At 45.7% G+C, this 25771-nt stretch overlaps 1 protein-coding gene across 12 annotated transcripts in view; it reads right to left on the bottom strand.

The window, feature by feature from the left end:
• Positions 1 to 25771, bottom strand: part of ACACA (acetyl-CoA carboxylase alpha) — a 182487-nt gene that overhangs the window by 34323 nt on the left and 122393 nt on the right. For 11 of the 12 annotated variants that reach the window (XM_073316082.1, XM_073316080.1, XM_073316076.1 and 8 more), the window contains 5 exons: positions 18255 to 18398; positions 17514 to 17634; positions 12308 to 12404; positions 9507 to 9603; positions 8580 to 8715 (listed from right to left, as the gene is read on the bottom strand). In XM_073316082.1, coding sequence (XP_073172183.1) covers positions 8580 to 8715; positions 9507 to 9603; positions 12308 to 12404; positions 17514 to 17634; positions 18255 to 18398 — 595 coding nt within the window. Of the gene's footprint in view, positions 1 to 8579; positions 8716 to 9506; positions 9604 to 12307; positions 12405 to 12690; positions 13733 to 17513; positions 17635 to 18254; positions 18399 to 25771 lie in introns of those variants that run through there. The other variant, XM_073316087.1, reaches the window with a different exon arrangement.

Raw genomic sequence — 25771 nt, forward strand, 5'->3', positions numbered from 1 at the left:
TTTTACATGAGATAATATGGAGAAAACATCCTGACCTGTATGTAAATCAAAATGGCTCTATTCTTCACCCTCCCCTCCTGTGCTGGTCTCACCTCCTCCAAGCTTATTTGTAGTAATAACAAGTGATATGCAAATAAAAATATTGGCACCTTCGCTATATGGCTCCACAGCCCTGCCCTGTAGTTCTGATCCCAAAGCAAAATTCAGTTTTCAAGGGACTACAAAGGGAAAGTCGTCAAAGAGCATGGGAAGCTGACAACAGCAACAACTTTGTCAGACTACATTCTACAGTTTCTTCTATGAGAGGATGTCAGCACTTTACAAGCATTAATGAATTCAAACTCATAGCAATAGTGGAGAAACTGAGGTACACAGATGTCAAGGTTGCATAGCAAAGTGGCAGAGATGGGACTAGAACTCTGATCTACTGAGGCCCATCATCTTGTGTGGTGAGCAGTGACTAGGTTTCCTCTCTGGAAGATATCCTCATTCTCAGAGTATTCTGCCAACTAAACTGTGTTCTTTTTCTGTCACGCTAAAGAGACTAGCAGGCCCAATAAAACACGTCTTCATAATGCCAGTCTTTCTAGACGAGGGATTTTTACTCTGTAAGTGGCACTGTTTGATTTTTACTCTGTAAGTGACACTCTTCGAGGTGTTTGTAAACTGCCACGTACATGTAAAGTGCTGTCATCTTTTACTTATTTAAATTTTATAGCACCTCCCTGGCACGTCACAAAATTTAAAATAGTAATATCTGGTCCAAAATTTGAACGGATGGAATATTAACGGAGCAGCTTTATATTGTTCTGCCACCATTACCTGCAGAGTCAATTTGGAGACAACCCTTGATATTGATAATTTCATATTGCATTATTGTCATGACAAAATTACCCGCATGGCAGCATATGCCGATATATTTTTTTTTAAAAATGTAACACTGTTGGCTAAACCAGCCCCATACCAAAGGGTGAGGGATCTTTCCAAGCAGTAGGAGTTTCCCAAGATTAGGGTTTAATTAGTCCAGGTTAGAAACTGTAAATTTTGTTAGCAACTAAGCTGCTGTTAAAATCCAATTACTCGTTTTCAGTGCTGCTGATCTGGGCAATCCCTGTAACTGTTTAGGAGAGTATGCCTACAAACAATGCAGTGTTGTTTACTCTCAACAGAAAAAACGGTCATGCAGCTTCTCATAACTGTTGTTCTTTGAGATGTGTTGTTCACGTCCATTCCAATTAGATGACTCCCAAGCCTAAATTCTGGAGGCGGGGCCAGAGTTGACTACTGATTGGAGTACTGCTCTACTGAAGGCCGCATCGTCTCTGGCCTGCTGGGTGATTGCATACTGCGCAGTGAAAGTGTGTATGGAGGACCACATTGCCGCTCTGCATGTTTCCTGGGTGGGAACCTGCACCAGGAATACCACCGAGGAAGCCTGCGCTCTGGTGGAGTGTGCCATGTGCAGAGGAGCAGGCACCCCCGCCAAGTTGTAGCACTCCCCGGATGCAGGACGTGATCCGCGACGAAATTTGTTGGGAGGAGACTGGTAGAGTTGAATAGACTCCTGGAACAGCTTCGTTCTCTCAACGTAGGCGGCTTGTGCTCTGCGAATATCCAATGAGTGCAGCCTCTGCTCCCTGCCACTTGAATGAGGTTTAGGATAGAATGCTGGGAGGAAAATGTCCTGGTTGAAGTGGAATTGGGAAACCACCTTTGGGAGGAAAGCCAGGTGGGGCCTGAGCTGAACCTGGTCCTTACAGAACATGGTGTAGGGAGGCTCTGATGTTAGGGCCTTGAGCGCAGACACACTCCTGACTAAGGTTTTCGCCACCTGAAACGCCACCTTGTGAGAGAGAGAGAGCAGGGAGTATGTTGCCAGGGGTTCAAAGGGCAGCCCTGTCAATTTGGAAAGGACCAGATTGAGATCCCAGGGTGGGATCAGCTGTCGGACGTGTGGGTATAGCCTATCGAGACCCTTGAGGAAACGGCTAACCATAGGGTTGGCAAAAACTGACCGGTTTTCAGCACCTGGCTGGAAGGCCAAGATAGTGGCCAAGTGAACCCTTATTGATGACATGGACAGCCCCTGCTGCTTAAGGTGGAGAAGATAGTCCAATATACATAGTATAGAGGCAAGAGTGGGTGACAAACTGTTGCATTGACCAGATTGAGAATCTCTTCCACTTGGCTAGGTAGATAACCCTGGTGGAGGGCTTTCTACTGCTAAGGAGGACTTATCCGACAGGGTCGGAACAGGAAAGCTCCACTGGATTCAGCCACAAAGCTTCCATGCCATGAGGTGTGGTGACTCAAGGTTCAGATGCTGGAGACTACCATGATCCTGGGTCAGTAAATCCGGGAAGAGCGGCGAGGTGACTGGTGTTCCAGTGACATTTTCAGAAATGATGTGTACCAGTGCTGGTGGGGCCAGGCTGGAGCTATAATATCACCAAAGCGTGTTCCCTCCATATCTTGAGGAGAACCTTGTGAACAAGCGGAATGGGCAGGAACACGTAAAGGAGATGGTCTCCCCATGGGAGAAGGAACGTGTCCATGACGGAACCCAGACTGTGACTCACGAAGGAGCAAAACTGCTAACACTTCCTGTTGCACCATGTGGCGAACAGGTCTATCTGGAGAAACCCCCGCCGACAGAAGATGGAGTTCATGACATCAAGGAATAAGGACCACTCGTGGCTATGGAACGACCTGCTGAGATAGTCCGCCAACTCATTCTGTACCTTTGGGAGGTACGATGCTTGCAGGCGTACTGAATGCTCTATGCAGAAGTACCACAACATGAGGGCTTCCTGGCACAGTGGAGAGGAGCGTGTACCCCCGTTTGTTGATATAGAACATCGCCATAGTGTTGTCTGTCATCACCAATACACATTTCCCTGATAAGTGGGTACGGAAAGTCTAGCATGCCAGGCGCACCGTTCTCAGCTCTCTGAAATTGATGTGGAGAGCGAGCTTTGTCCAAGACCAGACGCCTTGAGTCCTGAGGTCCCCCAGATGTGCTCCCCAGCCCAGAGCTGATGCATCCATCACTAGGGAGAGAGACAGCTGAGGGCTGGAGAAGGAGACCCCTGAATATACTACCTGTGCGTCGAGCCACCACAGGAGGGAGTCAAGAACCTGGCAGGGCAGGTCACTATCCTGTCCATGCTGTCCCTGGCCGGGCAGTACACTGACACAAGCCACAACTGAAGAGGCCGAAGTCTGAATCTAGCATGCTGCACCACATAGGTGCAGGCTGCCATGTGTCCTAGAAGCTTCAGGCAGTTCCTTGCTGTAGTAGTGGGGAACTGCCTGAGACCTTGAATGATGTTGCCGAGGTCTTGGAACCTCACCTCTGGGAGGTACACCCTGGCCTAGGTCGAATCCAGCACCGCCCCTATAAATTCTATCCACTGAACTGGAAACAACGTCCATTTCCCCTCGTTCAGAAGAAGGCCCAGATTGTTGAACTTCACTCTTATGAAGTCGACCTGTGTCTGCACTGGAGCTCTGGAGCCGCCCTTGATGAGCCAGTTGTCGAGGTACACCTGTACCTGCCACCTGCACAGGAACGCGGCCACAACCGCCATGCGCATGGTGAACACTCATGGTGCCGCTGACAGGCCGAACGGAGGACTGTGAACTGATAGTGGCTGTTGCTCACCACAGACCTGAGGTATTTTCTGTGGGGCAGAGTTATCGCTATGTGAAAGTACACATCCTTCAAGTCGAGGGCGGCATACCAGTCTCCTGGATGCAATGAGGGGATGATGGAGGCCAAAGAGAACTTGAGCTTCTTCATGAACTTGTTGCGTTCTCGCAGGTCTAGGATGGACCTGAGCCTGCATTTGGCTTTCAGTATTAGGCAATACCAGGAATGGAAACCCTTGCGCCCTTCTGCTCCCCTAGCGAAAGGAGCGAGTGCACCTCCTGTATAAGGAGTCGCTCGTGAGTGGGGTCCCTGAAGAGGGACAGGGAAGTGGGGTGGAAGAGTGGGAGGGCACAGAATTGGATGGCATAACCCCTCTCTACCTGGTGGAGCACCGAGTGGTTCAAAGTGATACAGGACCATGCACTGTAGAAAGGGGATAGTTAGGACGAGAAGGTAAGGTGGAGTAGATCCAGTTCTTGTTCTGGTGTGCTGTCCTCGACTGCACCAAAGGTCAGTTTGGGGTGGGAGGTGGTTTGGATTGGCCAGAGCCCTGGCCTGAGAACAGGAGCATCCTTTTCCTGCTACTCCTATTCCTCCTCTGGGAACCATCCTGTCGGTTCTATTGTTGGTAGAACTGTGGAGGAGGTTGAGGTCTGAAATGTTTCCGCTGCGTGGCGGGAGTATGGAGGTCCAGCGATTTGAGGGTGGCTCTTGAGTCTTTTAGGCTATGAAGCCTTTTATCCGTCTTTCCTGAAAACAGAGTCACACCCTCAAAGGGAAGGTCCTGAATGCTCTGCTGGACCTCGTATGGCAGACCTGAAACTTGGAGCCAAGAGCCCCTTCTCATGGTGATGCCTGTAGACATCACCCTGGAGGCTGCATCAGCTCCATCTAGCACCACCTGCAGGGAAGCTCATGAGATGAGCTTGCCCTCCTCGACCAAAGCCGAGGACTCGGCACAGGAGTCTTGTGACAGCAGCTTTGCAAATTTTGCCATTGCTCCACACGTATTATACCAGTACCTGCTAACAGTGGCCTGCTGATTTGAAATGCAGAGCTGCAACCCGCCCGTAGAATAGACCTTTCTACCGAAAAGGTCGAGTCTTTTCGCTTCCCTGTTCTAAGGAGAAGGTCCCCGATAACCCTACTGCTCACGCTGGTTAGCAGCGTCCATGACCAGGGAATCAGGTGGCGGGCGACAGTACAGATGCTCATAACCCTTCAATGGCACAAAGTAGCGCTTTCCATTGTGCTTAGCTGTGGTGGGCAATGAGGCTGCAGTCTGCCATAACATTTTGGTTGTGGCAGATACAGTTTTGATGAGAGGGAGGGCAATGCATGCGGGTCCAGGGAGTGCTAGGAGGTCCACCATGGGCTCCACGTCTTCGATTACCTCCTCCGCCTGAATGCGCAGGCCCTGGGCAGCTCGCTGCAGCAACTGCTGCAACGCCCTGTCGTCCTCCAAAGCTGAGGCTATAGTGGTGCCTGCTAGTGCTTCATCTGGTGAGGAGAAGGAAGAAGCCCCCCCAAACGGTGGCTGTTCCCTCCCCTCAGCGCCCACGGGGTCCCGCGACTCCTGGGCTGGAGCTGACCCAGACAGTGCCGTGCCCGTCGCTGCTGGGACGAGGACACCCATGCCGGGGCTGCAGGTGGCACCTCAGGCATTGCTGCCGACGTAGGCACCGACGTTAACATCGGGGCCGAGGTCAGGGCCATTGTCGTCGCCGGTGATGTCAGTGCTGGTGGTGCTGGGGACGGTGCTGCAGCTGACAGCGTTGACGGTGCCTCAATAGCTGCTGGCAGTGCCGGAGAGATCTCCTGGGCTGCAGGTCCCGGAGGGGTGGAAGGCGGAACGAAAGTAGCCGAGGCTGCCAATGTTGCTGCCGAGCACGGCCCTTGGCTCCGTCACTGGCTCTGATGGAAGGCCCAGGGCATGCAGAAGGGCCACTGCACTGGGTTCTGCCACTGCGGGGGCCACGGTGCCAGGTAACCTCATCTCTCCTGCTGTGCCCTGGACCTCCTGCTCCTGGCTGTGCTAGGGCGATAGGAGTCAGATTCTGACTTTGAGGTCTCAGAGGAGGAAGACCATGGAGGAGCTGCACTGCAGGGCGCTGAGAGCGAGGGGACCGACTGGGCTCTTGTTCCCAAACAACTGGTGTCAGAGGGTGCTGTGGAGAAGATGAGCGCCGGGACAGCATAGCCTGTTTCCCTCTTCACTATACTGCGGGGCGGTCTGGTGCTGTCAACTCCAGCAGCGTGTCCTTCCTTGGAGGTGAAAATGTCGCCGTGAGGCACAACAAGTCCTGAGACACATTGAACGCCTCCAGGGTCAATGGGAGCTGCAGCTGCTGACTCCTGAGGTCCAGCAAGCAGGGTGGGGCCGGATTCAACCACGCTTCCGGGGCAGGAGTTGACACGGACCTCACAGGTGATGTGGAGCGGTGGCCCAACAGGGGTCTCTCAGTCACCAGCTCCTTAGATTTAGCCAGGGGAGGATGATCCCTCTCCAGCTTCTTTTTCTTCTGAGGCACCAGAGATAGAGACCGGTGCCCAGCTGCCGAGCGGATGCGGGAGGAGCCATGACTGTGCTGAGAGTCTCGGGAAGAGTCCTTTCTTGGCACTGGTTCCCTAGATGATGGCGCCGTGACGCTCCACACCAAGGAGGAGCTGCTGGGTGCGGAATCCCTATGTCCCGGGTCTGAATGGGGGCAAAGAGCTGCCTCCATGGAGCAGAACTTTGAGCCGCTGTTCCCTCTGTTTCAAAGTTCTGGGGCAGAACTCGCGACATATTCTGCAACGGTCCTTTTGGTGACCCTCACCTAGGCACCCTAAACATGCAGTGTGGGGGTCACTTTTTGGCATGTGCTTAGCACAGACCTCACACTTTTTGAACCCCGGGACTGCAGCCAACCACGGCTCCGGGGATCAGAAGGGGGGAGGGAACCCCCAACAAACTTTAACTATAACAATAACTATTAACTATAGATAAGAGAAAAAGCGCTTGCTAAAGCAAGGGCTCTGGGATGTTCCAACTAACCATCACTGGCAGTAAGAAGGAACTGAGGGGGCGGCGGGTCAACAGGGCCCTATACTGAGCACCATAAAGGTGCAACTCCAGGAGGTGCCCGGGTCGACCCAACGGAAGCTGCTATGGGAAAAAATTTCCGGCTGCCATCCATGTGGCGCGTGCACACACCTAATTGAAATGGACACGAACGAGCACTTGAAGAACTTCCATTCCAAGTTGCACACTGCACACCCTGGGTTATTGCTGTTACCCTCCAGCTGCCTACAAATGACTAGATAGGAACAAATGAAGCCCTAAGAATCTCACTCTGTTGTCAGTCAAAGGAGATACTGCCAGGTAAGACATTCTTTTCCTCTCCCAGGCTGAAGAGCAAGCACAACTGGATTATTGGCCTGGCTGTGTAGAGCATCACTACTGGGCGTGTACCCCCCCTGTAGTAACCGGATTTGTTGTTTTAACTATTACACAAATATTCCAGCCTAGTAACCCAGATGTCAGAAATCTCAAAGGGTAAATCTTCAGTAATGTGCACAGGGAGGTAAATGTAAAAAACCCTATTATTGGAGACATGGCTAGCCTGAAAGCCATATATTATAAACAAGTATTTCTTTACCTACGTATGACTTGCTCAAAGTCTAGGCATCTCTTACCCTGGACAATGACAATCAATTATGACACTTCCAAGTTCTCAGTGCCAGACAAAGGAGATGGAGGTGCAAAGCCTGAACAAGGTAGTTCTAAAATGGGCTACAGATGATTTTATCTTCCAGATTTAAAGGGCCAGCTTCCAGCAAAGATGATGCTTGGAAACTGTAGAGTTCTGGTGAGCACACAGCAAAAGTGACGGCAGCTCTCTTGAAGGTTAGTAAAAGGGGCTAAATTTCTCAATTATTTTAGAACCAACGGGTTTGAGTGTCAGATACCTTGAGATTTTTCCAGGCAAATCCATGGAGTTTCACGTATTTGAGATAATTATGCCCTGGTGTTGGCTTTGCTATGGTTTCATATTTAACTAACAAAAACTCCAACCATGTCAATGGACCGGACGGTCACCTGACTCCATTACACATGGTTCCATTTTGGGGAGTAGAACCATAATTGTGTTCTACAGCCTGGCTGAAACCTGGTGCATTTCCAAGACTTCCATCTGGTAATGAATTGAAACGCACTACAAATTAGGTTTCAGAGTAACAGCCGTGTTAGTCTGTATTCGCAAAAAGAAAAGGAGTACTTGTGGCACCTTAGAGACTAACCAATTTATTTGAGCATGAACTTTCGTGAGCTACAGCTCACTTAAGTAGCTCACGAAAGCTCATGCTCAAATAAATTGGTTAGTCTCTAAGGTGCCACAAGTACTCCTTTTCTTACTACAAATTAGAACAGCATCAAAACAGGGGCAGGGGACAACCTTGATGTAAGCAGCCCCTCTAAACTCAGATGTATTCACAGTATCAATTGGTCCAAGTATCAAAGGTTAGAAAGCCTACAGTTACTCCCCTTCATAGCAATTCTGTATGGCATGTCATATATGCCTTCAAGATTCCTGCAGTCATCTCTTGTCCACATCATGAAAGAGAATGGACCCAGGCTGCAGCCACAGAGGATGAAATAGACATGTCCTACTACACAAGTCTGTGTGTGCTATGTTAGGAGAAGGCAGGTGTGCACTGGTTACACAGGACTACTAAGAGATATAGCTACTCTCCACTATAACAAAGGTCAACTAGAAGAGGGGAAAAACACCTGTAATCCTGAAGGGAAGTCATTGACACAGTCAAAGCACACCACACAACCTTTAGTTCTGTGCCCCCATAAGAACAGTTTGCTTCTCTTGATATCAGGAACCAAACTGACCGTCATCCCCATCACATGAAAATATATCAATGGTTTGATAATCACCTTTCATTCCACCAGAAAAGCCTCTCCAGTTGGCAAAGACCATCAGCGGAAGTCCCTCCCGGTTAAAGTCTTTGATAGCCTGAGCAGTCTTAAAGGCAGAGTCCGGGAACCACACCTGACCAGCCTGTTGGATTATCTGTTGGGGGAGGAAAATGGTACAACGTGAAAATGGTACAACGTGAGAGTTACTATCAGAAGAAAACAAATAGATACAGCAAGAGCTCCAATCTGAAACCAATGCTGACAAGCATAACAACCTGTTATAAATATTACAGGGCCCTGGGTGCACTGGGAGAATGATGCGCAAAGGAATGAAAGGGCACTGACTCGAAGAGTTTACAAAATAAGATGCCGATCCCGCAACTGACTTCACGAGAGCAGATCTCCGCACCCATAGAGAGCTCCATTGACTTCAGTGCAATAAGGGGAATAAGGAGACAAAAAGAACACTAAGGAGAGGAGGAAGCAGGAGTGGAGACCTAGGCAGGGCAAGAGCTAGGAAGGCAGAGACCAGGGATATGAACATAAGAAAGAGCAAGAATTTCAGAAACGGGGGCGAGGTGGCCCGAGCAGCAGGAGAGGATGATGATTTTGGCTTCCCAGGTTTCCTGATTCTAAGACTTGTGCTTTAGCCATAAGATCCTTCCCCGCTTTCAAAAGAGAGCAGGGCTAGCCTCCACAGAGATAAGCCATCTCCTGCCCATATATTCGGTATATCCAAGGCTTTCTCTCTGTACAAAGAAAGCCAGCCAGCAAGACAGTCCATTCACCAGCTCTGAGAACAACATATTAGCATACGGCCAAAGGCTGATCAGTTTCCTGTCTTGCGGGACAACCTTCCAATAAACACAAAGAAACTTTTCAAAGAGGCATCTGCAGAGAATGACTTTAACCAAACCCCAACATATGTTCAACAGCAAAACCTACCTTGGCCTCAGAGTCCAGGTTTGCAGGATCAGCAGGGATACTTAGCTCCACTGTTCGGGTTTCTACAGCAACTACTCCTACAGGTATTCCTCCCAGTCTGAACACAGATGAGACAAATCAAAACCCACATATTTTATCATTGTACAACTAGTCATTTTTTTCTAATCCAGCATCAAAACACTTGAAAATAAAAACAAGAGACAAACAATGCAAATCAATGGAGGAAGAGGCACTCTGGTATTTCTGAAGAGTTCAGGCATGTGGCTGGATCATTTCAGAGCTGGATTTACAGCTCTCAGAATAAGACCTATTTATAAAACTAATACTCCAACAACAAACCAGAGCAGAACAAACTGAAACCTAGCATTTGGCACTAGGTATGGGACAGTTAAACGCAGCTGGACAGGGTGCATCTCTGCTAGCATCTCTCCTAGCATGGCACCACACATATTTTCATGAAAATGTCTTCATCAGGAAATATAACCTTGAAGACCCAAGCCTTCTGAGCCCCCCATTTACAATCACAATGATCCTTCCACCCACTACCAGTTGATCAAAAACCCCATATGCCACATGCTTTACGGAAGACTGCATGACCCAGCCACCCCAATTGCCCCGCACACTTTACAGGGATCCCCCAAAAGTGAGGAATGGTGATGGGCATTCGGAAGGTTAGTGTTTTATCTATTAACCCTCACAGCTGCTGGGTCATTACTGGGGAAAAAGGGGTCTGGTATATGAGAACAAGGAGGCAGGATAACATGTGTGTCAAGGAAATTCAGCCTCACTCTCCATTCAGTCTAATAACTTCCTAAAACAAAAGGCAGCCGCTTGTGGCAACAGCTGCTTGCAATGGCTTCCTGATGCTGCACGAAAGGGAGTCCCAGCAGAGACGACCCCTCTCTACTCAGCCATCTAAAGTTGGATGACAAGCACCCCAGGCACCAAAAGTGACAAGGCCGATGTGCACTAGGGGGTTTGAAAATATTCCTATTCACAATGATTAAGAGTCCGGCTGGAAACTCGTAATTGCAGAAGCCGTCTTAAATCGGTAACTTATAACATCTATATTAGGGCCCATGTGACCTAATAAAGAACATCTTTATCCAAGTATTACAGTTATTTATTGAACTTGAAAACAGCTCAAAACAACTTCTGTTTTCCATTATACTTCATATAAATTTCATCAGGCTAGCACATGAAGATGCTACATCTTGTTTTATAGTGTGTCCCTGGACAAGTTGCCCTGGAATAATAAAAGACAATTTACAGCCAACAGCACACATATTCCAAACATACATACAAAAGATGAGTTTTGGCAGCACTTACGGTAACAATCCCAGAAGAATACATTCATATTTATTTTTTCAAAATGCCACTGCTTTTGGAAGAAGTCAGCTCCATTTGTATTTTATATACATGTATAGGAGACTGAGTCCAAAGCAGCTCAAAGTGTGTCCGATGAAAAGAAACTAAAAGTCAAGCCTAAGACTGTCTGGCTTTGCAAAATAATTGATTTTGTCTGGGATGTTGTCTAAACTTACAGCCGTTAGATGACTATAATACTTTGCACCTGCAAAGCAGGATCATCAAAGAACCTTACAAACATCAGATTAAACCTGAGAGATAGGTTTTATACACAGTTGCCTGACGGAAAAACTGAGGCATGGAAAGGTTACAGGATTTCCTCAAGGTCAACAGCAGATCAGTGGTTGAGCCAGCAGGAATCCTGGATCTTGTTTCTCTGATCTAACTACTAGAAAATATTCTCGCTCAGAGCTGGGAAGGGAATTTATGAGTACTGGTTCCTATTCCACTGCTCTTATCACTGGATAATATTCCATCCTTTTGGAACAGCTTTATTCAGAAAGTAAACAGACAAAGAAAACACACAATGCCACTGATTATTTTAAAGACAACAACAATAACGAAAGACTTGACTTCTGAGCCTAAATGGAAGAGCTGTTCTGCAAGATTTGCCATCTGATGGCTTTTCCTTCTTGGCAGCATGAAAGTGCAGGGACCTACTATACTGAAAGAGCTACAAAGGCTGGAATTGTTTTCAAGACCGGGATCTAAATCTCAAGCAAACACGGTATGTTTCAGAATCTTGAGCAGGTGCCACTTGCCACAAAGATAAGGAAAAGTGATGGTCTCAGAAAGGAAGGTGAGCACCAGATGCAAGTCCCCAAGGCTGCTTGTCTCTGCAATGTAGAACTAGACTAAGATCAGTCTTGGCAGGTGCTAGTTTGGAAAAAGCTGCAGGTTATTCTATGCTGGGATCACTGTTGAGTTACTCTCTTTTCAGAGGGGGTAATAAAATTTAATAGAAACTTCAATTTCTCACTTGCGGAAAAAAAAAAAGTAAGTATCCCAGCAATCTGCAGTTTCTTCCAGTTTACTTCAGTTTTAGCTGGACTTTTATTTTGCAAGTCAAATGTGATCGTGAAGCAATACAGTCCACCAACTACTCTAAATTATGTCAGAGCCACAACAATGGGACCCCTCTGTATTACCATGTACAGTTGAAAGGTTTGTCCCAAGGAATCACCTGTGTCCCACCGAGGTATACTCTTTCCGCCCAGCATTATAGAAGGCAAAAGTTATCAAGCACCCTGGGACAGACCGAAGGAATCATCACTACATGTTCAATTCACATAGCAGAGACATGTACTGCTGAGATGTTAAATTTGTTATCCACATACATCCACTCACCAGTTTTGTCAGAATGTGTCAGCAGAAACAAAGCATCAGTAAAAGCTAGATTTCTACAAAGGTCTAAAAAGCCTGTGGGTACTTACCTAGCTCTGCCAACCACAACTGTTTGTGCCCAGGGCTGCATGATCTCTAGGAATGATCCACTGTCAAAGAAACCACTTAACCACTGGCCTTTTTGAGCTACAAAAAAGAAAGCGGGGGAGAACATAAACAGCAGTTAAAATAGTAGCAAGACTCCAATTTAACAACTTGGGGGCTCAGCTGCGTTTTTTTGTCTATTTTTTTTTAAAAAAAACAAACAGATGACAATATAAGGGAACATTAGACTGCTGAGCATTTGTCTGCCTTCAGCCATCATGTCCTATTTCATTTGCTAGTCTGCATAAAGAGAGTCATTTATCAGCAAAGGCATCATTTATTGTTAAACGATGGGGTCTGGATAGCAGAGGGACTTTGCATGCTTTTAAATAAATAACTCTGTTTTTTTCAAGACACTGCATACATTTGTCAAAAGGCTGCCAAGTCATTAAAGATGCTGTTTTTCAAAATACCTATTTCTATTTTCAAAACCTAGCTTACAATTTTCTCTCGATTCTGCCAAAAATGCTGTAGACAGACACACATTTAAGAATAAATGAGCTAATGATATTTGAACACTAGACATTGCATTTGTGTGCAGCATACGTTGGAAAAATAATAGGACTGAATCACTATGTATAGCCCACATGTATAGCCCATAAAGTGAATCCTTGCTCTACTAAAGATATACTACACAACGTGCATGTTCGTTCCAGATGCTACAGAGAACCATAATAGTTAGCATACTAGATCAGACTTTCCATCCAAGTCCATTTCCCTGCAAATGGTGATGGCCAATTCCTGATGCTTCGAAGACACAAACCCTTTTCTAACAGTGCTCCTAGATGATTGTGCAATGCTCAAGAGAAAAAAAAATCCTTCCTGACCCCTGAAGAAAATCAAGCTTGTGCCCTGAAGCATGATTACCTTGACTGTGCTACCCATACACAACTGGTTATAAAATTATCCAGTGCTTTGTAAGAGCAATCCATTATCTGACTTCATGTCCTCCTATATCAGTGATTGCAACAGACTGACCAGATCCCTGTGTGATGCAGCATTCTTGTTGACTGGTATTGTATATGCATTCAAAGCAGTTGATAATAGTGTAGCAGAGAGCAGGACCTTTAAAAACCGCTGGAGTCATAGGAGATTAAAGTGTATTTTTATGTATTTAATTTACAGACAGTTCTTTGGTTTTCACCAATGTAATAGCTGCACCTCCCTTACTCTTAGGGGATAAAGCCTCACTATTACACACCTGTGTGGCAGAGTGCAACACCATTACCTCCATTCTACAGATGGGAAGACTGAGGCACTGAAGATTAAGTAGCCCAGCTCTCCTGATTCCAAGTCCTGTGCCTTCACCAAAAGACTACCTTTCCTTCCTACCTCTTCTACATTTCTATGGATATTCATCAAGCCAAACACTGCCAGGAACAATAAAGAGAGAGGTTGCATCATTTTATGACATTAATGCTTGTACTCGTCTGTGCAAAAATAAGGGTAATCAAATGTCATGTTTCAGGGTGCAAGAGGACTGCCTGCAGGTGGCAGCAATGCATCATTATTAGAGAATGGACCCTAGATGCAAAGTTTGTACTGAGATCTACTTTCCGAACACAGATTTCTAAAACTAAGTATGCTCCGACACTGGATCAGGGCCAACCGTAACATTCAGCTCAGGATTCTGAAATGACCCAGTGAAGTCCAGGGTTGTTAAATCCAGGATTTCAGTTCGGGCCCCATCTCTAATGAGTAGGAAAGGGAGCTATGGAGGGATTTGATTTTTCTCTGGTACTGGCCACTGTCTGAGCCAACATCAACAAAAGACAGGAAATGCTGAGAGGTCTGTTTTCCACAGTCCTCCAGACTGTAGAAGCCACAAGCACCAAATCATGGCACTCGGGATACTCTACTCACCCAGGCAATACAAATTACTCTGCAGGTAGCTGCTTTTCACTGAGCCCGCAACAAAGCTTGCGCAAAAACACAGCCTCCCAGCTTTACCCCTGGGCACACAGCTTCTGAGCAATGCTTTAATTTGAACAAGCACCTCTGCCTCCGCAAACCCAAGTCTAAAACCAATTAAAAGTGGAGATCCAAGCGAGCTAACCTCTGCTGACTTAAACAGGATGGAGAGTGTTTTATCAAGACCAAACTTGTAATTACTGTGTTCTACATTCCTTGCCTCTGTGGCCCCACTGTAAAATGTGACCATCCATTTCAAAATTATCTCTTTATCATGAGCCCAAAGCTGATCGTTTAGATTCTGGCCTCGTGTCCGGTGTCAGTTTGAAGAATATCACAGCACTATCTCCTCTAATAAATGGCTTTAACTTTTCACCTAGGAGATATCTGCTTTAACTTATCACGGAGAATCATCTGCTTTCCTTAACGCTTCTACTAAATTAAAATCTGAAGTCACTCGATTTGGAAGCTGGTGTTAGCTGCACTCAGACAGCTGGATGAATTACTGGAGAGACGATGAAAAAATATTATCCAAAACCGGAAAACTTAGTTTATCACAAATCTCATTTTATCCCTCAAACCTCATTAATAACAGCGGGGATAATGGTCACCTAGTTGGTAGCTTGTCCGCACATCTCTTGCATGCCTCCAAAAGGGAGCGGCAGGGGGTTCAATCTTTTGCGATGGTTCCAATCCAATTATTGTGCGAGGTCTGCCAAGCTAGTTAGTTAGAGATGGATTCCTTTATGATAAAAAGGAAAGGAGTACTTGTGGCACCTTAGAGACTAACCAATTTATTTGAGCATAAGCTTTCGTGAGCTACAGCTCACTTCATTTTATCCATCCGATGAAGTGAGCTGTAGCTCACGAAAGCTTATGCTCAAATAGATTGGTTAGTCTCTAAGGTGCCACAAGTACTCCTTTTCTTTTCGCGAATACAGACTAACACGGCTGCTACTCTGAAACCTGTCTTTATGATAAAGGCTTTTATTTGGGAGGTTTTAAATTCCAAAAAAGGGACAATTCCCTAACTATAAAAAGCAACTCTGAATTGTAGACATGCTCTCTTAAGTACTCAGAACTTACATACTATCATGTGTAAATTTTGGTTTTTTATCTCAAACTGTTTATTTCATAATCTCTGAAAAGTACATGATACTATTTGAAAGGAGAGAGAACGGATTGGAGCAGGGAATCAGAGTGCTGAAGCCAAATGTAACATTCACATGGCTTCTTGGTTAGTTACTGAAGCAGAGGAAAATATTTCCAGTCCAGGAGCAAACCTGGATAGTGTCAGGGTCATTTTCAAATCTCAAATGCATAATGTGTATTGCGATATATTCAGGGTGTGGTAGCAGGCTTTCCAGGAGGCCTCATGATGCATTTGAGATTGAGGTTGGGTCTTTCATCTCAAAAGGCACTTTCCTGTTAATCTTCAAGGAAATAAAATCAACCAGGACATCAGGGCAATGTCTGCGAGAAAATGTCATCTGGAAATCTACCTTCTGATTTCCTTTCAAACCCTAACTGCTCTCAGATGTATTTAGTGCAGAATTTAAAATAAAAAATTCTACTTTGGGAGACAAGTGAAGAATTGTGCACTATCATTAGGGAACTTCAAAACTCAAGCAGAACAACTACAAAATCAAATCCACCTTCAGAAGCGCCCTTTGTCTTAATTGATATGATTTTGTAGAAGCAGACTGAGGGCAAAATTTTCAAAAACACCTACAGGACTTCAACACCCAAGTCCCATTTTAGAAGTGACTCAGGCATTTAGGAACCTAGATCTCATTGTAAGTCAGTGAGACTTAAGGCTTGTCTACACTTTAAATGCTACAGCGACACAGCTACACTGCAGAAGTGCTTCAGTGTAGACACTCTGAGGACAGAGACAGAATCCACCTCCACAAGAGCTGGTAGCTAGGTCAGTGGAAGAATTCTTCCATTAACCTAGCACTGTCTACACCGTGGATTAGGCCAGTTTAACTACATCAGGGGTGTGGATTTTTCCTGGGCTGACCTAACTTTTTAGTGTAGACCAGGCCTGAAGTCCCATTCTCAGAAAAAACTAAGGCCTAGTCTACACCTAAAATTTAGGTCAACCTAGCAGGCTGTGAAAAATTTCAGTAAATTTGTGTGGGGGGGTGGAGGGTGAGAAAACCTGGATTTGTGCTGGAAATGGCCCACCTGTTGATCACTTTAGATAAGCTATTACCAGCAGGACAGTGGGGTGGGAGGAGGTATTGTTTCATGATTTCTGTGTGTATATAAAGTCTGCTGCAGTTTCCACGGTAAACATCTGATGAAGTGAGCTGTAGCTCACGAAAGCTCATGCTCAAATAAATTGGTTAGTCTCTAAGGTGCCACAAGTACTCCTTTTCTTTTTGCGAATACAGACTAACACGGCTGTTCCTCTGAAAGGAGTGACATAGTTATGTCAACATCACCCCCCCTACCCCCAACCCCCACACCTCTCCCCAGTATATGCAGCTAGATGGATAGAAGAATTCGCTTTGATCTGGTCCTCTTTGAAATAGGACTAACCAAAGCAAGTTAACGAACTGTTAATGGGTGTCAGCAGGGTGCATGTGGACAGTTGACAGAGTCACACCCCAGCTTGCTGAGAAGTAAATGTTTGTGCAGGCAAGCTGTAAATCATGTAGGTGCTTTTGATAATTTTATGCTTAGTTTGGTTTCAATAGGCCACTTATTAAAATAGTTTTATTTAGTAATGCTGGGGTTTGCCAAAATTCAACCTCCTGTTTTTTACATCATCTTCTCACCTGGGTTTCTTCTATCTACATCTGACACACAAAAAGCCTGAATCTACAAACCTTTATGCAACTAGTCCTTACTCTCACAAATACTCCCACTGAAGTCTATGGAGTTACTTGCGTGAGTAAGAATTATCCGAGTGAGTAACAGTTTCCAATACATAAAAGATTCATCACAGACATAGTCATCCTTGCAGTGGCTTCAGCCCACTTAAATCCGAGTCAGTTGCTAATACAGTATCCCCACTTTTCTAATTATAACCACACCACTCTGAAGCTAGTAGGCAGCGGCCATTCAATACAGGATCATTAGCATACTATCAGTAACAATATTCAGTACTGATAAATGACAAAGTTACATGACTGAAGTACATATTTTGGAGCTCGGAATGTCATTTGAATGCCAGTAGAGATCTTGAAACCAGCTGAACTCTCACACAACCTGTGTGACAGATGTACATACTTGGACTAGGACGTCCAGCCAACATCCAGCGGGGATCATAGGGAGTCTTGGTGGGAACAAACTCAATGACTCTGTCTATAGGATCCTTGATGGTGAGGGTAGGCACCGGACTGGATACACTCTAAAACAAATAGCAAAACAAACAAATGGGATAAATTGTCCTACGGTATTCATGGCCCTGCACCAAACATTAGAAATGCAAATGAACTGGCTGATGTCATCCCAGTTCTTGCTGCATGTGAGCGCCCCCTTTCCAGACAATCCCAATGACTGCAGCATCCCGATGACTTTGCAAAGGTCTGAAGAAGATGGTACATTCACTTTGACACTTGCGTGAGACTTGGTTTGGCTTATTTGCACTTGGTTTGCTCTTGAGCTTCAGGTGCTGCCAGCATCTGCCGGGCTCGTGATTTAATTTTATAAAGGTGACCAAAGCCACCTGACTCATCCCACCCACTGTTTCCAGAAGACAGGTGATCTGTGCGTTCGCCTGGCTGCAGAGCAACTCACACCTACAGTAACTTTGCTGGGGAGGGGAAATTTTTAGCAAAATTTCTATAAAAGACAATCAACTGTACATGTAAAAACCCTGCTGCACAGATGACTATGGACAGTTTGCCAGAGGGGTGATGTGCACAGGGAATTGGCAGTTCTCCAGTGGCCTCAGCAGAACTGAGTTAAGTGAATGCCATTAGCCAGTGTAGGCAACGCACTGTGCATTGCTGCACCACCGAGACTTACCTTGGGCATATAGGACAGCCACTGCAGAATGGTGTAGATGCCTTCAAAATCATCACTCACAGTGCTGTGCGTCACACCATTGTTGTGCATGATCTGGACCCCACCCAGCTGGTTGTTTGAGGTGTACACCTCCCGTCCGAGCACCTTTCAGAAGGGGAACAGAAAGGGCAACAAAGAGCCACTATTCAGCCTGTCTCATGCCCGTGTGTGCATTCCAGTCCTACCATGCCAACAGTCACTGCTGGGGAAGCTCTTTGAACAGCAGCAGTAATAAATACCTGGACCATCTCTAGACCCCTGAGTGCTATATAAACATTCACTCTCCCGTCACCTTTTATTTCCCCTACCTCAGTTTCCCCCATCTGTTACATGACTTGCCTTCAGTTACACAGCCAGAGAGTGGCAGAGCTGGGACTAGAAACCAGGTCTCCAGAGTTCAGTTCACGACACCCAAGCTTCCCTTGTGTAAAACACAGAAGTGGAACTGACACGTTTAGGCCTTTAAGGGGGAAAAACCACAGCCCTGCACAAAACCCAGTACAGAACGTGAGCACAGACAAAGACCCGGTTCCTCCTTGGAGGGGGCAGGAAGAATAAGACTGTGACTGCTGGACTTCCAATTCTCTTACGAGACTCCATCTCTAATCTCAGACCAGGCACTGCAGCTCTTTTCTCATTCTCCTGCTGTCTCTTTCCATTTGCCCTCTCACTGACTGATACACTGATCTCTCGGTCACTCGGCTTTCTGCTCCACTGAGTCCATATTACTAATAACACCTCTGCCACAGCCAGTTTACCTCATGAAGGCAGGAGCACATCATTACAAAATAAACTCATAACTTTGACATTCTAGCAAATACATGCCGTTTGTTATTTTTATGGCTTGAGTCTTTCTAACAGGCAGAGGGCATTACCTACCTGTTTCATTTAGATCTAAAACAAATTCAAACCAATCCCTCCACCCCCAGCCCCAAACAGCTAGTTTTGGGGGAAAATGGGGCTGTGGGAAAAACCCAGAGACAGAAGCAAACTTAAGTCATTAGGGCAGCATTGTCACTGAGGAAGTGAGGTTCAGATCTGGTTCATCTTCATGAATGCAAATGACTTGAAGTTCTAAACTTCCCATAGGGAATGTAACCTATCTCGTTCAGAAAGATTTCAGGGAAATTAGTAGGGGGCTTAATTATTTTAAAGTCCCCTTTACAATAAAAAGTTGTTGAAATGATTCTATTATCCTGTGGTTTGTTGAGTGTATGTGCATGACTAGAATCAGAGTTAAGTATTGGCGGTCAATTTCAGAGGGGCTGGTACCCTCAGCAACACTGCAGCTCCTGGTAACTTCCATGGGAGCTGCCAGCACTCGGCACCTCTCAGGATTTGGCCAAGAGCTGGGATTTCAATCCATCTAGATAGCATGCATAACTACCAAAGTTTTTGTAGATCATAAAACTAAGCTAAAGTACTCAGATCTTATTCTTCATGGCAACAATTGACCATAGCTGGGGTCTGGAAACCTCTAAGATCTGCGCCCATTCGCCCGGTGCAAGCTCACTTGCCTCTGGAGTATGGAGGCACAGACATCAGAATTCTTTACAAACAAGTTAAATTCTTTAATTAATCCTCGTTAAACCTATGTGAGAAGGATATTATCCAAATTTTACACACAGGGAAACCAAGACAGCGGGGTTAAGAAACTTGCCCAACAGCTTGGCAGTCAATGTAAGAAATGGGATTTGAACTCTGGAGTTCCTCGCTCCCACTTCCCTTTATCTTCCCCATACACACACAAGAAAAATCTTGTGCTATGACCGGCATTTTACCCTCACAAATTGAGAAGACAGGAGTGAAGGTACAGGTTCAGGGACAGGAAAAGACTGGCCTCCAGATGTGAGACACAAGTCCAGCTAACACCTTCCACAGAGAAAAATAAAAATAAAAAGAATTTAAACTCCCTATCTTCAAATGAATGCAAACGTACGTACATGCAAAATGGGCCACTGCTTATCTAGAGACACTGTAGACAGCTCAGGTTTACTACTGCTGACAGGCAATGAAAACAGTCTAATAAACTGCCTGCTCTTGCCCTTAAATCCCTTTTTGGAGATCAAGATAAATATGCAGTTCCTTTTCCCGAGTGCTCCAGACATTTGAGTGAAGTGGCAGAGCACTGGGAGGCTCTGTGCCATTGAAATCACTGTGTAATACTGAGTGAGGGCCATATTTACTTATCAGTGTATTTGTCATCGTGGAATACAAAGTAACACTGATGAGTGGTAGCTCACCTAATTTGTGTGCCATACTACATGTATGTACATACATGGGCATGCACAAACCTATGGACTGAGTGCCATGGGAGGGATGAGTAATTTGAGTATACGCAATCTTGAAAAGAAAATTAAATTCTGGTTTAACCACCATTCAAGCACAAAGCAAACTACCCTACCACGTTCCCGGCACTACAGGGTGTGCGTGTGGGTGTGTGTCCCAGCATGCAAGCTGGCACTTAGGCATCCAACCGCTGGACTCCATCGTCCCCCACTTCTTTTGTGTGTGTTCTCCTATCTACTTACAAATGAGCAGAGAATCTGCCAACTCATCTCACATATATGGCTTCAGACTGGATTTCAGCTAAGGTGCCAGAGGTTAAAAGGCACGGAGGGGCTAGCCAGCTTATAGACAATGATCATTTGGCTTGAGAAAAAAATTAATGCAATAGCTCATCCATTTAGCCCTGCTAACTACCTCATCTCTGACCTGAGAGGACTACATTTTTAAAGGCTGACAAGTAATTCAATCTCCAATTAACAATTTTAAATGGGGCAGTGTATATTACTGTATAAATGTTTCTGCAAGAAAATGTGCAAGGGTGAAGCAGAATGGAATGGCTAGAGAAGTACAATAGCAATGCCTGTGCAATTAGGGGTGTTCTTCAATGGGACACACGGGCAGCAAAGACACTAATGCACTTTAGAAAAGCTGATAGATAATTTAGATAGACAACGCTACACAAGGCCCGTGTGCGAAAGGCCGCTTAGGAACAAGCTGTGTATCCAAAACCGTAACATACCCATTCAAAAAAGCAACCACCAACAACAGAGGTTCTGTGACAAGCCAAGCAGGTGGCTTTAAAATACCCTAGGAGGGAAGTGGTGGTGACTGGAGCATCTTACTCAAGAGAAAGTCAGGGCAGCACCAGCCAGCATCATCAGCCTTATGGTGAGCAGAAGTTCTATGGATCTGACCATGGTCAAGGAAGAGTTAACTTTGCACAGAGGCTACTTCCGAGGAGGAGAGGTTTCCAAGCACTTAAGGGAGGAGTAGAAAACCTAGCTCCCAAGCCCAGCAGCCATTGGACGCAGGGAAAGCATGGAGAAATAAGGAGGCGTGGCAAATGATGGTGGCTCTGATTTTTAAAAAGCACATGCATATTATACAGATATAATTGCATACTAGTACTTCTAACATCTCTTTTTATGCTTAATTTGATAGCGCAGATAATCAGAGCAGAATAGTCATTAACAAGGAAGCATTAGACACCAAACTTCTGAAACCAGATTGTCTGCTTAAAATTAAAATTTACTGGATCCCGACACTAAAAGAAAGTGAAAGTGCTACAAAAATCAGAAGGCTGTGTCCCCCTCCTCAATCCCTCCCCTGCCCCCTTCTCACACACTGCAATAAGGGGGAAAAGAAGCTATGGGGAGCGAGTGACTAATGCAGAGATGGCCCATAGCTGCCAGTAACAGAAGCACCTTCCCTTTCTGATGTTTCTAGGCAGGGGCCAGGCTGCACTTGATCCCCTGCTTTCTATCTCAATGTCTTTGCATTTTATATATAATTACAGCTTTCTGATACAGCAGCTCAGATCTGGCATTTCTGAGCAGCAGCAGACAGCTGCTCCCTTGATCTAGGAGGGGTATTAGTAAACAAGTCTGATTTTGTTTACACGAATAGCCATCCCATCAATACCATCACAATGCTTCTCATAGCACATCCATGACAAATAATCTAGAAACTGGACTGAGACCAACTCATTCATACAGGCCTTGAGATGGAAATGACTTCTGGTCACTGCAGATCTGGGCCAAATTCAGAAACGCAAACTAGACGTAAAAGACTCCACATCCCAGTGCTATCTCTTTAAGCCACCTAGAGCCCCATATTTTCACTAATTTAAGACAGACCTTTCGCACAGCTAAGTAGTAATATATTGAATAGCTCTATACAAAAAAACTGTACTTTAACAGAACATTACGGTTGCACAATTAAGTACTCAAAAGGAAATGCCAAATCTAATGTTGCATGCATTACAATACAGCCTTTAATTACATGAACAAATACTATTTCTCAGATAATGTAGTATTTTATACTACAACCTTAGATACATATGTAGTATCTATTTCAGTCTTTTCTACTTATTTAATGGACCATTATGACAATGAAATTAGTACCTATATTGACTTTGGGGGAGATTTTCAAAAGCACAAAGGGGAATTGGGAAGCTAACTGCCCTTTACTTCTTGGAAAATTCCCCTTCAACGTTAATATAAATGTCATGTTCTCGAAGATCGGTATGTTAATTTTTCCAGCACCCATGCACTCTAAATCTTAACAGCCAGCAGCCTTCCTTAGACACCTTTCCAACAACTGAGCTGTTACTCACTGAGGCAGTTAACTACAAAACTAGTTTTGCTGAAAACTTAGTGGCCTGTGTGTGTGAGCAAAGATGAAAGATCTGAGGAACTGAGAACACAGGGCTAGAATGGAAACGGTTATGGCAACCTTAAATATTGTGCTCGAACCTGCTCTTATGTTCACACTATAGTGTGTGTGTGCGCACGCATATATAAGAATTGAACACTGCATTTTATACAAATAATAATAATGGTAATTTATATCCCACAGCTTATATAGTGTGTGTCAGAAATTAGAACTGGAAAAAGACACACACGATAGCTGGCAGCATTAATAAACACAAGAGAAATTATCAAAATAAGGGTCTCACAAAAATTCACATTTCACTGACTTAAAGCCAAAGTACACCTCTACCCCGATATAACGCGACCCTATGTAACACAAATTCGGATACAACGCGGTAAAGCAGCGCTCCGGGGGGGCGGGGCTGCGGGCTCCGGTGGATCAAAGCAAGTTCCATATAACGCGGTAAGATTTTTTTGGCTCCCAAGGACAGCATTACATCCGGGTAGAGGTGTACCATTATTTGTGGCTGAGCCTCAGCACATCTTACAGCTTTCATTTTTATCACTCAGCACTTCTGCTCTGCACACAAACTTATCAGATGATGGGATAAATGGCATGTGGGTACAAGAGAACAGACCTAGATTAGGATGCCAACAGGAAGCACGTCCCTTGAAACGATGAAGAGCTGAGAGCTGTGCTTCTAAACACTGTTTCTTGAGTTTTTATCCTATTCACATGGTGGCATGAACACCTCCCTCCTCTCCTTCTGCGCTTCCTGTTGGAAACCGATTGCAGCTCTTGCATTTCTAATCTATGAATGTGTGCACTGCCTGCACTTTTAATTTACGAGCGTTCGGTGGGGGACCCTTCTGACTTGGGAACATATTGGCTCGGTCTAATGTCTGGAGATTATTAAAGTCAGAGCTATGCTCCACTATCAAGTCTACAGATCTTTTATTTAGAAGATATGGTGCTCTAAATGCACAAAGAGCTCCCTGTCACCTTCACATTAAAGCCCCTAGTGCCTGGTAAATGGAATTATATAGCTGTCATCTCCTTTCCCCAAAGTTTTAAGAGTACAATGGGCTCATTTTTTCACACTCCATCCCAGCTTCAGAACGAAGAGACCTACTTTATATTGATTTAAAGTCTCTGAAATAAATAAACCTGTTTCTCTACTGTGATTCACAAGAAATTCATGATACACTATTGCATGATATATTTCAAGCTCTGGCTCCAGCTCTCTTTTTCCTCTGGTGAGTGATGGGGGAGGTGGGAGGTGGAGGGGGGGCTGCAAAGCTGACAGCCTGATGGTTATAGGAGATGGCTGCTGACTGCAAATCCAGGCGCCAGCATTGGCGATGGTGGAGTTGGATTTGGGGGGCAGAGGGCAAGGGCATGGGAAAAGAGCAAATACACTTGGATGCTCGAGGACAAGTGGGGAGGAGGCAACACACAGACCACATAACAGCAGCAAAGGGAAGTTAAGTACCTTACTGTAACTGAAGTTTTTTGAGATGTGCGATCCCTCTCTGCATTCCACCGAGGGTACGTATGGACTCCATGTGCCCGAGACCAAAAAGTTCTTGCAAGCAGTGTGCCTGTGCCCATGCTCTCCTTGTGCTCACACCAAAAGGCATAAGGGATGGGGCGGACCGACCACCTCTCCAGTTTCTTCTCTACCATGAATCTTGTCATGATCCGAAGCAACGGGGTAGGAGGGCAGGCAGTGGGATACAGACAGGGAGCGCACATCTCTAAGAACTCATTACAATCAGGTAAGTAACTTCCCTTTCTTCTTTGAGTGCTGGTCCCTATGTGTGTCTCACTGTGGGTGACTGACCAGCAGTACTCAGAGAGGAGGGAGATGGGAGGATGCCAGTGATATAGCTGCTGGTAGAACAGCTGTCCCAAAGGATGTCTGGGTCCAAGACTCTCCTGCTGATGCATCCTTTGGGACAGCAGCATCTCTCCAAGGTGCCCATTTGATATTTGCAGGGTAGTTAGGTGAATGTGAGGATGGAACGCCATGTAGCTGCCCTGCAAATATCAAACAGGGACACCTCTTCAAGTCATGAGGAGGGCTGGTAGACTTCCTCTCCATAAGATCTAGGTGCCTGGCCTCCTTATCTGCAGGGGTTGGCCTTTGGATGATGATGTCTGGATCTTTCCATGGCTGCCTGAACCATCCAGGAGTTTGAGGCAGGATGGGTGAGCGAGAACTCCACTCCCTTAGTCATGGCAAAGTATTGCTTTTCTGCCCTCTTGGGGGTAGGGGCACAGGGAACGGCCGTGTGCTGTATACACCTTGCCAGGTCTGGTATAGCTTAATTTACAGACTGTGCAACCCAACTGGATTCTGGAGGCTGTAGTATAGCCAGGAGCTTAGGTCGAGAGTAGTGGACCTCCTCCTAAGGAGATTAGGAGCGCTTGCGCCATTCTCCGTAACACCTCTTGAAATGGTCTATGATCACCTGGGGGAGGTGGTGAGGCTGGAGCAACCACCTCATTGGGTGATGAGGATATCCCTGGGGCTGCTGGCAGTAGCAGCTCATCTTCCTCAAGCTTGGGGAGAGGTTCTGGTTGACCTCTTGTAGAAGACAGGTGATCTGACTCCCTGTTGGATCACATGGATTCCAGGTATCATGCACAGGGATCCCATGGGCCCCAATAAGGCCAGATGAGGGAACAAAAGTATGTTGCAGCAGTGCCCAAGGCATTTGGTGCCACCAGTCCTGAGGAAGCAGTCCTTGTTTGTGTGCCTGAGCCTGGTTCCAGGAGATTCCTGATCCCTTCAGGGCTCAAGGTGAAGAGAA

Source organism: Lepidochelys kempii, chromosome 17 (genome assembly GCF_965140265.1).
Source record: "Lepidochelys kempii isolate rLepKem1 chromosome 17, rLepKem1.hap2, whole genome shotgun sequence".
Lineage (NCBI taxonomy): Eukaryota > Metazoa > Chordata > Testudines > Cheloniidae > Lepidochelys > Lepidochelys kempii.